Here is a 17136-nt window from a genome sequence, read left to right on the forward strand (position 1 = left end):
CCTTGTCTTCTCACTGTATGGCCTTGTGAAAGGTCTCTCTCCAGCTTTCATGTAGGCCCCTTTAAGTATTGGAAGGTGCTATAAAGTCTTCCCAGAGTTTTCTCTTCTCCAGGCTGAACAACTCTTTCATCCTCTCTTCATAGGAGAGGTGCTCCAGCTCCCTGATCATCTTCATGTCCCTCATCTGGACTTGCTCCAGATGGTGGATGTCTTTCTTATGTTGGGGGCCCCAAAGCTGAATGTGGTGCTCCAGGTGGGGTGTCACGAGAGTGGACTAGAGGGAGAGACACACCTCCCTTGGCCTGCTGGCCATTCTGCTTTTGGTGCAGCCTAGGACACAGTTGGCTTTCTGGGCTGTGAGCACACATTGTTGGCTTGTGTTGAGCTTCTTGTCAACCAACACTTTCAAGTCCTTCTCTCCAGTGCTGCTCTCATTCCATTACCCATCCAGCCTGTACTTGTGCTTGGGATTGCCCTGACCCAGGGGCAGGGCCTTGCACTTGGCCTTGTTGAATTTCATGAGGTTCACACAGGCCCGTGTCTCAAGCCTGTACAGGGCCCTTCGGTCCCTTCCCTCCAGCATGTCAACCACACCACACAGCTTCTTGTTTTCAGCGAACTTGCTGAGGCAGCACTCAGTCTCAATGTCCATGTGGCTGACCAATATGTTAAAAAGTGCTGATCCCCACACTGATGCCTGAGGAACACTACTTATCACTGGTCTCCATTTGGACATCAAGCTGTTGACCACAACCTTTTTGAGTGCAACATCCAGTCAATTCCTTATCCACTGAGTGGTCCATCCATCGAATCCATGTCTGTCCAGATTAGAGACAATGATGTCATGCATAACAGTAACAAATGCTTGGCACAAGTCCAGGTAGACGAGGTCAGTAATCCCACTGGAGAAGGTCAGCAGATCTGTGAGGCATGATTTGCCCTCAGTGAAGCCATGCTAGCTGTCACAAGTCACCTCCTTATTTCCCATGTGCCTTAGCGTAGCTTCCAGGAGGATCTGTTTGATGATCTTGCTGTGCACAGAGGTGACTGTATTTTTTCAGTTGAACATACTTTATCAGATATTTTTCAGTAGATATGTACTATGCCATAGGACCGATATGCTGTATGCATTGTATTGAAAGTCATCATGGGACAGCTGTTTCCTAGATTTGTTTTTAATGAAAATTGAAGAAACATACTCACCATGGGGATTGTTAGCATGGGTGAGTGCAGGTAACATAAAATCCCTCATAGTGTAACACTCAACAGTAACTAAAGGACATTTCTTCAGCTTCTCTCTTCTTCTTGCAGTAGCATTTTCAGAATATAAGTGTATTTGGTCATATAAACCTGGCTCTGCCCTGGGAAGTATAAAACATACAAATTATCTGTAAATACCAGCAGTAGCATTCAAATAATAATGCATCTTTCCTAGCCTGAAAATACATGCTGGCAGGAAAACCATGTCTGCTATAAAAATTCCTACAGATTTTCATCCCTGGCAAGGCACCAACATAGCATGTCTCTTCATAAGAGTAGAATGTGGAACAGAGCCTTGTCCTGACTGATAATACAGTTGTCCTTCCTTACACCTCCTTTGGTTTCAGTTAACTTCTGGGGAAAGGGGCCTGCATTGGGCAGAATCAGGCCCAGGGGCTGTGGGTCAGGTTCTGCTCCCACTTCAGGGAATTTTGTGTGGACTTCATTTGGATTATGAGCATAAATGTGAGAAAGAACCAAAGATCTGAAGATCTTACAGCCCAAGTAATTCATCAGTTCTACCAAATTTTTCTATACTCAGCACAGGACAGTGCTTGAATAAGTACCAGATGTCCATGTAAAACAATGTCTTCCAATTCCCTTTTTTTTTCATGTTTAATGACAGGTTGAAGCTGTTTATTACTTTGCTGTGGGTGATGTTCCAGAGCACACAAAGCAGCTACTCCTTGAGAAGGTTTCTGATGGCCCCTGTCCAGTCCACACTGTGTCTTTCAATGCTAGGGAAGATGAAACTATTATTTTCCTGAAGAAGTGGAGCTGCTTGGCCTCTGGCAGGTATGACAAAGAAGGACAGTAATGATTTCAGTACTTGGAAAGTGCCTTGCTGATAGGAATGATATTGGGAGATACCTGAATATAATCCATGAAGAAATGGGGCAAAGCAGTTCAGTAAGTGATCTGGGGAAACTGAGGAAATAGTGTTAAGAGATATGTAGACCCTGCTTATACAGACAAGCTTTTCTCCACATATGTGCTCACTTGCTTGCAGAAAGGCCATTCCCCTTTTATGTGCTGAATAGTCTGTCATCTGCTCCTCTTCTGAGGTCTGGAAAATTGTTCAGGGGAAGGGGTCACAGCATAAACTAAAACAAGAATTTATTGCATTTTTTTGGTACTGTGGTAGTATCCACAGGCATCAGAAAAGGATCTAGAGTTTTGTTACATACGAACATGTACTGAAAAGGAAATGTCTGTCCTAAATGGCCAGTTCATGGAACAACAGAAAATTGATGGGGTGTTATCCATCCTTCCTGGTTGTGTGGAAATGCAGTTCTGTACCATGCTCCCTAGCATCCATTTGGTATGCTTGGTGGAAACTGATATATTCCACATGGCTTGTTGGCTGCTTTGTCCTGGGAATCAGCCATGTGCTGAGAATCAGCCTTCAGTAGGAAGGGATAAGAAGAATTAAATCTTGATTCTGATATCAAAATAAGGAGCACAAATGAACAAATACAAAGCTCCACAGTACCAAGCTCATGCTGAGCAGCAGGAGGGCAGTAGGAGTCAGGAGGTGTTTGTCTGCTTAACACCAGTCACCAGTATAGTTACAGAGTTGTGAAATTGCTGCTAGCTCTTTCTGTTCACTGCCGTTTGTGCAAGAGTGGGAAGACCTCCAACAGCAGAAATCTCCCAAATGACAGCAGAGCAATTGGTAAGATGGCAGCTGCTTAGCTCTTTCATAGCCATCTGTGTTTAAAAGTAGCTTTTAAGAGATGGAGTGTCTGCCAAAAACAAGGCTGTGGGAAAGTGTTGTGTTTGCTCTGGTCTGATGTGTGTTTAAAATGATTGTGGAGCCATGGTACCTCCACGGTACCAGGTACATCACCAGTCACCATCTTTCAGTTTCTTTTGGCAGTGTTTTTACCTCCTTTATTGGAGGAAAGTGAATGTTTCTTGTATGGTGAAGAGAGGCAAGAAGAGTTGTGGCAGGGAGCTGAAAGGAATTGTTTTATTTGATATGATTCTCACTGTCTTTTTTTTTTTACATGGTATTTGCCCAATAACTGTCTGTAAGTTTAAGTCAGCTTTTCCATAGGAATGACAAAGTTCGTGGGCTTTTTGTGGCTTGAGCCTGTTTCTACTGCACTTCTGTTTTAGAAACACATCTTTTTCCTGCTCTCAGAGCTCCTGTTTTGACAATGAGGGTAAATGGAATCTGCTTGCCATCCTGATTTGTATGTCAATAATGAAAGAAATGTTCCTGTTGGGCTTTCAACTGGGAGGATAATCTGATAAAAAGGTGTTAGTGTCATCTCAGACATCTCAAATTACATGCTTGCTCGGCATGTTAGAAGCATTAATTAAAAATAGATTCCCAGGAAATTGAAAAGGAAGGTGCCTCAGAGTAAGTAGTGCCAATATGGAAGGATGTTCTACATGAGAAGATTTCAGACGGTACAGAAATGTACATAAAAGCTTGGTAATACTCATAATCTCATTGTAGTTGTAGGCTTAGATATTTTGATTAGGTTAGCAAATAATTCTGAAGCTGTACATCACTGTGATCTTGCATGTGTGACATCTCTTTAACATTAGTATTTATGGAGTTTGTGTACTGGTGAAAACTCATTTTGTGTTACAGATTCCATGCTTTTACTGAGAAGAATGACTACAGAGCTGCTACTGGGCCTGCACTGAAATATGAAGAGGATGGAAAAGGTCTAATTGCTTTGAACTCCAGAAAAGTGGAAGGACGAATACCACTAGGTAGATAATATAAACCTCAAGATTACACTGATATTCTCAATGAGTTTTTGGAATGCAAAATATAATACAGGAACTTGCTGAGTGTAAACTCAAAAGAAACCTACTGTAGGCATGGGTGGGGTGAGGACAGGACTGGTCAAATGGAAATCCTGTGGGTAGAAAGAAGAGGGCAAGGAAAAGGGAGAAGTGAAGAGAATAGAGGATGTATATGTGAGAGCTGAAGCGAAAAAAGGGAGAAGAAAAACATTTATTTAGGAATATGAAGAATAACACTGGTGTTCTTATGCCAGTGACCTTATGAAAATGTATAGAGAAATGGCAGAAAGGAAGAGGAATAGTGTGAAAAGACATCTGATATCACATCAATATTTGCGAAGTTCATGTGTAATAGAAGGGGATTAATCCACATGAGGTTGACTTGCTTCTCTCAAGCAATTATTCCTGATGAATTTGTCATAAAGACAGGCAACAAGCTCAGTAAAGTGACCATAGAGAAGGTGGTGCGAAGTGATGGGACGATTGATGAAAAAACCTAGGAGGAAACCACCAAAATAGACAGTTTGATGGGGGTGGAGCTGGGCAGAAAGCTCAGTGTGTTTCTTACAGTCACAGTGCTCCTTCCTCTGGGTCAGTGTTCAGTGGCACTGGACTGAGGTTTCAGCCAGGCTGAGAGGAGACTGATTTGTGCTGTCAAGTGAGGCTTTGTATGTCAAGTCCCGATGTCTTTCTCAGCAGGACAGTAAACTAAAAAAATCCAATTGTTTTAGATATCAGGAGGCATAAAACCTCTTTCTTTATTCTAATGGCTCACATGCCCCTTATGCTGGGGGCACTAATGTTGCCCCAAAGTTAGGACAGTGTTATCCTCTTCTTACTGCTAGGGAATGTATGGCTTAAGGTGGATTTAGTGACTCACATTAAGGCAGTTTGTCAGCCTTGGACTAACAGGCTCATGTTTGGGTTGTAGTCTAGTTCCTTGTGTGCTAACTTATCCTTCACTAGGACTGTGGCTAGAACAGTACAAGAGAAAGAACCATGGTGAGGGGCCAGAAATAAGAGAGTGAGGTGTCACCTGCTCTTTTACTTTGTGAAGGGACACTCAAGCCTCACCCACGCAGCGTGTAGAAAACAATAGCAGAGTTTGCTTCAAAACACTCTCTCTCATTTCATACTAATTCAGAGCAGTGCAATGATTGCCTTCAGTCTGCTGTGAGTGCTTTATTGCTGGCCCACGTTTGGGGTGTGCATGGGGGGAGCAGCCTTCCCCTTCCCTCAGGACACTCAGCCTGTTCTCAATAGATGGGCCTAGAGCTCCTGTAGGACTGAAATTACTTCCTCACCACTGTTTCTAAAGCTGAGAGCTGAACAGCTTTAATCGCTCAAAAGGGCAGTAATCCCCTTGAAGTGCATTGTCTGTTGTGTCTTATTGCTATTATGGAGTGGAATTTGCACATTAAAAAGGAGCACAATTAGCTTTCTGCATTTACTGGGTATTACAAGCAGTTGTGACATCACTGGCAGCCAATGGGAGCGTTTCTGTCCTATGCAGAATCTGAAGTCCTTTCAGAAAAGAAAACACATTGAAGACATTATTCTGCTCTGTGTCTGATGTCTCTTGTTTCAGAAACTCCTTCAAGGGTGTAATAATAAGGCAATAAAACCAAAAGTGTCAATTACTCACTAATGGGCTCTGAAACTGGTTCTTGGATGCCTGACATAAACTATACTAGGAAATAAATAGAAAATGAACCAGAGATTTAATCTTCCAAATGTAGTGGTTCTTGAAAATAAGGGGAGGCACAGGAATATTTTGATTATGTTTCTTTTTGCACCACAAATGCAACAGCTGGAAACTGAATCTCCTCATCATGTTTTATGGACTGGAAAAGCTGTTTTAAGGACATCTGATAGTTTTCTGGGTATCCACTGAGTAACAGCATCTTGCAAATACAAGATATCTTCATGTTCACTCTTTTTCATCTGCTTAACCAAAACAAGTGAGAAGTGAACTATTTAAAACTTAGATAAGAGCTCCATTCTCCCCTGTTTTACATCTTGAGCAGCCATTTAAAAAGCAAGCGTGAGAAACTGCCAAATTTGATTTTTTTTTTTACTTTCATTTTGAGTGGGTGCTTGAGATCAAAACAGGTGTAAGCCAGCAAAGCACTAAGGGCCTTATGCTGGCAGACTCAGATTTACTTAAATCAGAGAAATCCTTTTACATAAAGCCTAATTTCACCAATGTGATGCTATCTCCTCACCCAGGATTGATTTTCCTGTTACCACTTCTGCCTACATTCTTTGTGCAGTTTATTCATCTGCAAAAAGCTGCAGAATTAAGCAATCTTGTTATGTAGTTAAAATGATAAGTGGAAAGGAGGTGACATTTAAGTTGGAACTTGAGGGCAAGAGATGGTGGAAGCTGTGGAAAAAACAGTTCTTTTCGAAAAGGGGCACGTTTGTGTCATCTGCTTGGAGTTACAGGGAGATAAATTGCTTGAAAATCAATTGTGTTTTGAACTAGATCTGGAAATGAAAAGTGGGTGCTCAGTGACTGGAATAGAAACAGTAAATCTCTGTGTTTCTGTGTGGTGGAATAGGTGAGCTAGTATGTGCAAAGACAATGCAAACAGACCAAAATCAGGGGTTTACTGATGTGATAAATCCAAACAGGAATGTGTTCCACCTCCTCATGAACAGTGTAAGTCTATGTGCTTAGGTGTGCTTGATTTTCCACCTTTACCTGGTGGTCACAGGGAAAATTTCAGCTCGTCCTGTGTAAAAATGGGAAGTGTAAGAGTGTCAGCCCCTGTGTGACATTCAAGTCAATGAACTCTGCACTGTTTATGTCCACAGACATGGGAAAGACTGAACTCCCCCCCTGGAAAATCAGGATAATGACTGCAGAGTAGCTGTGTTGCCTACAAGCTGTAGCAGTGATCATTGCTTTTCCCTTGCACGTGCTTTGTCTGGTCTCAGCAGCCTAACCTTGGCCTGGCAAATCCCTTTGCTAATGTGCAGAGAGTGATGCAGATAACTGCTCTGCCACACCACATGGGATTCAAAGGTCATTTGCTTTGTCCATTTGCCCAGTGGGAAAGGGGCAGGATTGGGCTGCTGTGAGTTCCAGTGCTGCTTGTCCTGGCAGGGACACAGGTAAAAGCTGTGTGAGAACCTCCTGTGCTCCTTTGTGCCTTCATTCATCCCTCTCTGAGAGGGGATTTTAAAAATCAACGCTGGAGGGAATATCGCTATGTTCTGCTCATCCTGAGTGGGGTTTTTAAAAATCAATGCTGGAGGGAATATCGCTATGTTCTGCTGCCACGTAGAGGCTGAGGAAGGGACTGGCAGTGTAAAAATCAATTTCCTCATCTTGCCTTGCCAGCAAATTCATTTAAATATAGATCTTACTCCATTATATTCAGATTTGCTTGCTTCCACTGTCTAAGTCAGATAATCAGAGAAATCCTTCTGGGGTTTTTAAAAATCAATGCTGGAGGGAATATCGCTATGTTCTGCTGCCACGTAGAGGCTGAGGAAGGGACTGGCAGTGTAAAAATCAATTTCCTCATCTTGCCTTGCCAGCAAATTCATTTAAATATAGATCTTACTCCATTATATTCAGATTTGCTTGCTTCCACTGTCTAAGTCAGATAATCAGAGAAATCCTTCTGTTTTCCACGAGTTGCTTTTGTATTGGTATCTGCCTCGTGTTTCGAAGATATTGCAGATTTTGTAGGCTTTTTATTTTCCTCAGCAAGATGAAAATCGAATAGGTTACAGTGACCTGTCAAACTGGACGAGTTTGTTTGTGGGGTGTTAGGTGTGGAGGAGCTGCTTCTTTTAAGGTTGTCTGACTGTTAAACCACGAGGAAATGGAAGTGAGGGCAGTTATGAGTTTCCCTGTGCACGTGCAAGTGTGTTTGTGTTTCCACTCAGACCTACCACCTTGCTCCTCAGTGCTTCTGCCCCTTGCCACAGGGTCTCACCACACCCTTCCCCATCCTCTTCTCTTCCGCAGCACCTCCTTTCTTCCAGAGCTGAAATGCCATTTATCCAGGGGCAGGGCATGCCTGGAACATCACTTGGCATGAGATGCTCTGCAGGGTGACAATTGCAGCCCAACTGCCCTGGGCAGCAGAGCATTCAGTGCTGTTCCCTCGGGTGTGACTCCTGCTGCCCCTCTGGGGGTTGTTGAGTCAGAACCAAGGGGTCCCCAGGGCTCTGGTGGTTAAACTGCCAGCTAGGCTGGCTGGGGGAGTGCTTCATAGAATCAGAGAATCAACCAGCTTGGAAGAGACCTCCAAGATCATCGAGTCCAACCCTACCATGGTCACTAGCCCATGGCACTAAGTGCCACATCCAGTCTCAGCTTGAAAACCTCCAGGGATGGTGAATCCACCACCTCCCTGGGCAGCACATTCCAATGCCTGAGCACTCTCTCCGTAAAAAAAAAAGACAAGGTCTTTCCTTCCACACAGGTGCCTGAAGATGTGCAAGAGACAGTGGGCTTGGAGTGGTTGGGAACTACACCCTCCCAGGGGCTGATTTTCAGCTGCGTTTTCGGTTGGTGAGCCCCCAAAAATGGCACATCTGAGGTGCAAGCACAGGGAGTTTAAACCAAAGAGAAGTTTGAGGTTTCTTGGTCATTTTCCAGTGACGTGCTTTGAGGGAGAGGCTGCAGATTGAGAACCTGAAAGATACTACACACTGTATGTGGATGTTTGTTTTGAGTTTGAGGACTCGGTTTTGAAAGACACAGATTTTCCTTTTCAGTCCTTTGTAGCTGGAGAGGAAACGAAGCTGAAGTGGAGGTGGAGGTGGAAGTGAGCTTCCCCTGTAGAGAAGGAAGGTTGCTGTGGATATCACTGCTTTGCAACCTTCTCTCCCAGTTGAAGCCAACAAGAAATGTTGCCAAGATAAAAGGTTTTCTAAGCAACCTGAACTTCACAATGTGCCATTGTCGGTGCCTGCATTTTTCCTGTAGAGTGTCATCAAACATGTTTGTTTTGAAAGTGCATGAAGTTTTACCTCACTGTGCATAAGTAGGGAAAAATACCTTCTTGTGCAATACCAATTCAGCATATATGTCTTAATGGGGACACTAACAATAATACTGTAAAACTGATGAGTCCCAAGCAGCAATTTAAGGGGAAATGAAGCAATGCAATGACATAATCAGGATTGTTTTAGGGCAGTTGAAATAGACATGCTGCTTTCAATATCTTCAAACATACCATTAAAAATGCTCATGAAATTAAGTCTGGATCATAGTATTTGACAGCTTGTGGAGGATATGCAGGTTTGGTTGGAGCCAGCAGCACTGGAATGATATTCTTAACAGCCTTAAACTTAGAAATATGTGCGTGTGTGGTGTGAATGTCTGTGTTTTGTGGTTTCCACTGTGCCAACAGGGTGTGTGTGTGTATGTGTATACACACATTCAGTGGCTGAGTACTGATCAGAAAAGCTCTAGTTCCCTACATCCTGGAATTTTGCTGATGCTCAGATCTTATATGTTTTGATTTCTGGGGAGAGATTGTTTCTAAAAGAAAATATTACTTCTTTCTGAAGTATTTGAACAGAATACGTTTCTTAAGCCTAAAAGGTTGTGATTACAGACTGAAGTTTTTTCTCCCTTTTGTGTTTTATGCTGTGGAATGATCTGCCTTACTAAAGCTTTTTGTGATTTAGGCTGGAAGAGATGTTTTTGAAATGCAGGAAGGTCCCAGGAGATGGCAGTGTACAATAACACATTTCAAAATATTTCTTGGAAACTGAAAGCATTTCCCAATTAAAACTGAGTTGTTATTTTGCGTAACTTTCACATAATTATTACTTCAGGGAAGTTTATCAAAGAACAAAACGATCAGGTTTGTTTGTTTACTGACTTTAGTAGACAAGTTTGCATGTCATGGCTTTCATACAGGGAACCACCACTGTGTATTCACTGAACCACTAGATGATAAGATATAGTTTGCCTTGTTCAGCATCTTTATGTGCCATTCATAGGTTGTGATTTGCAATAGGTTGTGATTTGCAATAGGTTGTAACCTGCATTTGTGGTTAGGATAGCTGATGATTGAGTTTCCTTTATATTTTGATTGTCACACTACACACAGTTTCTCTGCATTGTCCTTTATTGCAATTTAAACTCTGAGAGTAACCACATTTTCAGTGGTGATCATTCTGCTTAGATATGATACGTGTCTCAGTTTTAGTAATTGTACTCTATGGAATCAAAAGATATTTAAATGATTTTAATCAAGAAAAACATATCTTTTGAGGTTAAGAAAACCTTGTCTCAACTCCAGCTTTGAATTTTTCCATTTTTTTGGATAATATAGACTGATAGTAGAATATTATTTTTTTAACATTTATATATAACTGTTGAGAATTGTTGGGATGAAAGAAAACTTATCTTTAGCAAAATTCCATCACATACTTTTCAGGAAAAAAAGATTTAAATTAAATATATGTACTTGAAGGAAATGGGAAGAATAGAAAATGTTTTCTTTGTGCGGTTTTCTTACTATTGTTATTATCTGAGAGTGTTAAAAAACATTTGCTTCCACTGTGGGAACAATCTCTGGCCAACTCTGGAGTTTCCTTACACCACACTAAGCCCTTCTCATGTCCTGTGCCAGTTCTGAGCCCTGTTTGGAAATCTTCAGCACTTGTTGCTGCAATGGGACCTCAAGAAAAAAAGGTTATATGTCAACATCTGGATATACCAATGAGTCTGTGGTAACTGGGGAGTTATAAATTGAGGACATTGTATCACAATGTCAAGTCCTATTTATGATTTCTTTTGCAGTAGCTGGTGTCCGTGTAGATGTCTTTTTGATCTGGAAGGAGCTGGAGGAAGCCAGGAGTACACTGAGACAAGTTCAGAACATTTTATCAGAATCTGACCAGGCTGCTCCTCAAGATGGTATCATTTACATTTCTTTCAAAAGAGTTTCCATTATATTCATGATCAATATTTTGTTTGTGAACAGTTTTGATTACATGTCGATTTGGGGATGATTTTCTCAGAAATGTCTATATTCTCAGAAATGTCTATATACAGATAGCACCTGGATGTGTTATGTAAACCTAGGGTTGCTTAAAACTTTCCAGTATAAATATCTGTCTTAAACTTACTGAACTTTAACAGCTCAGGCTGAAACATTCCATTTTTAGTTCACCAGTGACTAGTTATGTGGATTTCAAGATATGGAAATTGGGTTCTTTTGATGGTCTTTCCCTGTCTGCCTGGGCCAGTAAATCCCTAATTTTATTCTACAGTGCTGGGGTAGTACCTCATCCCTTTTCCATCATAGCTGTGTTGGGGTAGCCTCCAACCTGGTAGCTAGTTCATTCCCCTAAAAGGGAAAACGTGTGGGTTTGAATTCTTGTAATCACAGGCAGAGGACTGAAAGCAATCCTGTGTGAGTGCTCTGACAACTCTTGTCTTAAGAAACACGGAGGAACATCTACACTTGTTCATTAAACTAATAGTTCCCATCATTATGTTTGGGCTAGAACACGATCCGTATGTTGTTCTGTGCGTATTGATTGGATTGAACCCTGTTGGAGACAGACTCATAGCTGGTTTCTGAAGCTCTGCAAGGCTTTACGAGGGAGTGGTGAGAAGCTACTCATCTCTGCTAAGATGGAGATGCTCTGGGCATGCTCTGGAGCAGAATGATTACACTGACAAGACTTAAATACTGAAAACGTAGGAATCTGTGGAGCCTAGGCAGCTTCAGCATTGGACTGCAATTGAGGGGGTGGATTTTCAGGATCATAGCCTTGATTGTCAGTGTCTATATTCTTCCTTAGTCCCTGGTTTTAAAATGTGGTGTCTAGTGGTACTTTTTGTGTAAGGTAAGACAAGATTCAGGTTGAATTAGCAGGAGTTGTGAGTGATTTTGTGTAGCTCTAGTGCTGTTTTTTGCAGTGCAGTTGCTTTCAGGTTGGCTAGATGGAGACTGGGCGAGATGCCCTTTTCTGGATCACCTGCTGAGGAATACTTTGTTCAGCTGCTCAGTCCCTTGAACCATTTTGAGATGTGTGACTGGGGTGCTGATGATGAAGATTTGAAGTTATGAACTTTCTCTGTCTACACTGGCTTTGAACTTCTGTCCACAACATAACTGCACGACTCAAACTAGAGGTTTCCTTCTGTGAAGGCATAATACAGTTCTTTATACTGATAACAGCAGCTTCTGAATTAGCAGGACTTCCTATATGAAGTTAAACAGCTCTTCTGTGATACATATGAACACAAGTACCACAGTTAGCAGCCCTAATTTCAGTGTTTATTTATGTGTTCCTGACTGTGCAGCTTTAATGTTCTTTTAGTGTTTGCCTTCAAACATAATCACTCCATAAATAAAAGAAATGAAATTACAGTGTGATTTACTTTGTCAGATCTTCAGCATTATTTGACTATTGCCCATCGATCCAAGCAACTACAGTTGTTCTCTTTGCCTGCATTTCTTCCTGGTTTTGCCTCTCTGATCTGTTTAAAATGCTTTGCTGCATAATGTAGCTTGTTCTGAAGACTGCAATGCTCTGCAGGAGAAAAAACAGAGAAAAAAACAGAGAAAAAGAGGCAACTTTTCTGCTGACTCTCCAGATGATGCACTAGCCTCCTGAACTGAGACAGGATTTTTTACATAAAGCATGTGGAAAAAAACCCCAAAAGTTTTCTTTCAAAAATTCTGTGAGCTCATTTGTGATGCTTGTTGTAAGGACCACAAGCAGTCAAATGTTTCCACATGAACAGGTTCCAGCCATGCACCTGCCCTGGTATGGGCTGATCTGTGTGTAAGGACAGTCGATGCCTCCATAGGTTCATTTACAGGCTCAGGATCTCAATACTGTTGCCACTGTAGCTGCATCTAAACAGAGTAGACATTTATACCACCTAAGTCCTCCAAAATTAAAGTGTGACAAAGTGAATTCACCCTGCTATGAGACCCATTGCTGGGTGATTGGTTGAGGTGTGGATTATTGAGAGAGTGATAAGTGTAAAGTCCTGTATCCTATTGCCAGTACCCAGAGATGTGCAGTGCCCTACCTTAAGATGGTCCTTGGAAAATTTGTAAGACAATGTGACATAAAAGGGTAGACATAAGAACAATCATACCAGATTAGACAAGAAAAAATTAACTCCAGTTTCTTCCAGTGTCAGGTGAAAATGCTAGAAGGAGGGTGTAGAACTAGAGAAAATGTTAAGATAGTGCACAACTGATTTGTGGCTTGGGATCCATGGTGCAATATTCAGCCTATAAAAAGGTAATATTGCACAGAAACATACAGTAAAATCTCTTCCAAAAACATTGTAGTTTGCCTCTAAATAGCCTTCTCTCACAAGACCAATGTTAATGATAACCAATGTTCAAAACTATATTTTTGATGTTATCTTCAGTTCTGTCATTTTTTCAGTTGATTATCCCTGAAGTTAGACATCTTATACAGGAATATTTTCTGACATTTCATAAATCCATTGAAGAGGAGACTGAGGGGAGACCTCATCAACTTCACAAAAGGAAGTGCAGGGGCAGCACTGACCTCTTGTCTCTGGCATCCAGTGGCAGGACCTGAGGGAATGGTCTGAAGTTGTGTTGGGGGAGGTTTAGGCTGGAGATTAGAAAATGAGTCTTCCCCCAGAGGTGTTTGGCCAATGCTCTCAGCACAGGGTGTGATTGTCAGGGATGTCTGTGCAGGGCAGGAGTTGGACTGGATGATCCTCAAAGGTCCCTTCCAACTCTGATTATTCTATGATTCTGTGATAATTCAACTAGTATGAAGCTGTGAACTTTCATACTACTAAGAATATTCCTTTTATATGTTGATCTGGCTACTATTTATTGTCTTTCCTCTGTGCCTTTTGACTTTTTTTCCAGCTACAAAGGAATTTGTTGCAAAGAGCTGTCTGATAAGAAAAAAACCCACAACCGAAGTAGAGACTATTAAAAATCAGTCAGAAACATCTGCTCACTCCAATGCTGTCAGTGCAAGTGTGGAATCATAGAATCACAGATCCATCAAGGTTGGAGGAGGCTTCTAACATCGAGTCCAACCATTATTTGCCACTCTGCTGGAACCCCTAAACCAGATCCTCCAGCATCAAATCCAGACACCTCTTAAACATTTCCAGGGATGGTGACTCCACCACCTCCCTGGGCAGTCTAAGCAGAATAAGTTTGCAGATTTTGACTCCCGTATCATAGTCTGTTTTTTGAAATAGTTTATCCAAAATGAACCATTTTACAAGAGATTTTGTTTGGTTTATTTTCTTTACTAGCAATCAGAGATGATCATCTGCTACAAATGGACATATCTGACAAAGATTGGACTTCTGAGAAGTGGTTGCAGAAGTATGGCTTGAAAGCTCAGAAGCTCACACTGTATGATGTCCTTGCTGATTGCACTTTTCGTCACGTACATGGGAATGTTGGCATAAAAACTAAACCAGGGGGTGAATCTTCACGAACTGATGCTGTGAGTATTGTTAATTTCCCCTCACGTCCTGTGAGCTGCTTGATTTGCTTTTAAAGCTTGAAAACTTTCTGGTGGATCAATTTATGATACAGTGTGTGGCCTTGTTGTTTTGTAGCTTTTGTTAAAATCAGTTTATTAATTATTGGGACAAATAATGTAATGAATGAGAATGTTTCAAAGGGCTGTTTGAGTATGACTATTTTAAGGACTCCTTGCTGGTGAACATAAAAGCTAAAGGGAAGAATCAGGACTGCCTTGACCAATGCCTTGGGTTTTTATGTCTTTCTGTGGGGTGGGGCAAAGATTGCTCATGTGGATCTCAGCTGCTGCAATGTTTGCAGATTCTTAAACAAACCTGGATTACTTTGTCTTCTGTTTGTCTTTCTCAAGTTCTACCATTACACTGTTTAGTGAGCTTCTGTTTTTGCTGGCTACAAGAATAAAACCAGTTTCTAGTCACTCTTGCTAGAAGCAAATTCTGTGACCACCTTATCCCATGTTTGTTTCTGCACCTGTTCATGTGCAACAACCATGTGCCTTTGATGACCAGATATTAAAGGCACTGCAAAATAATGTTTCAGAACATGTCACATGTTTTTTCTTGGTTGTAGGACACAAAGAGGAAGGTAACTCATGCAAGATATTGTGACAAGTTTGCACATACCCTCTGGAAAGATGGATCTACAGATCCATCAGTTCATGTATATGTTAGTACAGAAAAGTATAAGCAGTATGAAGAGAAAATGAGGACAGCTCTCAGTGAATTGGAAGGAAGGTTAGTGTTCTGTCACATAAAATCAGTTTATATTATTTTACATTGGTGTTGAAATGTTTGACATTTACTGTCATAATAAGCTGAAGTGATTGGTAAACCAACAGTAGCAGTACTAAGCCAGAAATCTATTTCAGGTCAGAATCCTGTGTGTAGGATTTCTTAGGAGCCATATAAGAAAACCAATGCAGTTTCATCTTTTGTTCTCCATCTGCAACAAGAATGTGAAAGTCAGTCTGCATATTTTTTAATCACTGCTGAAAGTGCCAAAAGTACTGGGACATGCCATAGCAGAGAACTTCAAGAATCATCAATAAGACTTAATAAATATAGATCCTGTGTACTTAGGATCCCTTGAGATACCTCCTACAACAAGTAGCACAGCTTGGCTTGTGCCCATACTGATGGTGGTTACCTGCCCTTTTGGCTAGTTTGTGTTGGACACAAGTTTGAACAGTCTAGAGCAGAGTCAGGGCATGGGCTATTAAGTAATGCACCTGATCAGGAGTTCAGGGATCAGGTTAGCTGCCTAGTTTATATTTCTGCAGCTGTATAGATACACTCTTAGGTTTTGTGGGACATCTACAAAAAAAGAGACAGCCTGAGGTTCTGTTTCATCTGTCTTAAAGATGCCCTAAAGTAGATTGGCTTTTAAAGCTACATTAGGAGAAGAAGAAAATGTATTGTAGAACCAAGAGAAAGAGAAAATAGTGCCCTCTGTTTTGTATATTAGGATGATGAGATGTCTCACTGAAAAAACAGGATGTGAACTTCCATTTTGTGGGTGAATTTTTTATTTTATTGCTGCTTCTCTACCGAAAGTGTAATAGCCTGATTACATTTAGCAAGGTCAGACAGGGTTTTGTTACTCCTTTTAGTTTATCTTCCTCTCACTGTGTTTAGGATAACATTAGCATACTGTCAAAGGAAAACTGGAGGTAAGTGGTTTGCTGAGTATATGTTTCTGAAATCCAAACCATGGTTATGGTTTTGCTGTTTTGAATGTTTCACCTCAATGTTATGAAGTCTTGGTAGACCTCATCAAACACTTTGGGGGAAATAACTAATGGCAGAGTAGCTATCAGTAGCAAATGGAATAGGATCCTTAAGTTTCCATGATGTCATTTTTTTTAAAAACCTCTGTGGAGATGAGTAATATTTTTCCCAGGGCCATTATATTCCATCTGTTAAATGTCTCTGGTTCAGAGTAGATGAGGATTTTATGACTCTTAAGGGAAATCAGATTTGGACTTGCTGCAGCCACTCCTGAGGAAATGTTCTGGTGCACAGCAGTATGTATACACCTATTTAACTGTCAGGCACACTCCAATCCTGCTTTAAATGTTAAACTAAGCCTGTATTTAAGGCTCAAGGTCAGCAAAGCATTGAAGCATCTGTGTTATATTAAGGCTCTTCAAAGTGCTTGAGTCCCTTGCAGAATAGGCTCTCAAGTGGTTTCCTGAAAAGGGAGGCAGAGTAGCATATGCTTAAATGATTTACTGAGTTCAGTCTGAGAACAGTTACAGGGACAATAGTTATAGTTGTATCCACATGGGATTTCCCAGCTCAAACTACCTGATAATTGACTTTATAAAGCTGCTGTATTGGTTTGTCTCTTCTTTTTTTTTCTGGTGTCTGTCTCTAGATTTCTACTGAAATTGTCTTGTGCTGTTCTGTAGTGACAGAGGATAGGTTCATCAAGGGCAATGTGCTGCTTCTAGCAGTCATAGAACCATAGAATTTTAGAGGTTGGAATGGACCTTAGAGATGATCCAGCCCCAACCCCTGCCCTGGGCAGGGACACCTCCCACCAGAGCAGGTTGCTCAAGGCTCATCCAACCTGGCTGTGAACACTGCCAGGGTTGGGGCAGCCACAG

At 41.4% G+C, this 17136-nt stretch overlaps 1 protein-coding gene across 1 annotated transcript in view; it reads left to right on the plus strand.

Annotated features, from left to right (window-relative positions):
- VWA3B (von Willebrand factor A domain containing 3B) overlaps positions 1 to 17136 on the plus strand; it is a gene marked incomplete at its 3' end in the record, with an annotated part of 51473 nt that overhangs the window by 12860 nt on the left and 21477 nt on the right. The window contains exons 6-10 of the mRNA XM_009081110.1: positions 1886 to 2055; positions 3866 to 3990; positions 10808 to 10924; positions 14291 to 14487; positions 15099 to 15262. Of these exons, the coding sequence (XP_009079358.1) occupies positions 1886 to 2055; positions 3866 to 3990; positions 10808 to 10924; positions 14291 to 14487; positions 15099 to 15262 (773 nt within the window). The remainder of the gene's footprint in view (positions 1 to 1885; positions 2056 to 3865; positions 3991 to 10807; positions 10925 to 14290; positions 14488 to 15098; positions 15263 to 17136) is intronic.

This window comes from Acanthisitta chloris, unplaced genomic scaffold (assembly GCF_000695815.1).
Source record: "Acanthisitta chloris isolate BGI_N310 unplaced genomic scaffold, ASM69581v1 scaffold5688, whole genome shotgun sequence".
In the NCBI taxonomy this organism is placed as follows: domain Eukaryota; kingdom Metazoa; phylum Chordata; class Aves; order Passeriformes; family Acanthisittidae; genus Acanthisitta; species Acanthisitta chloris.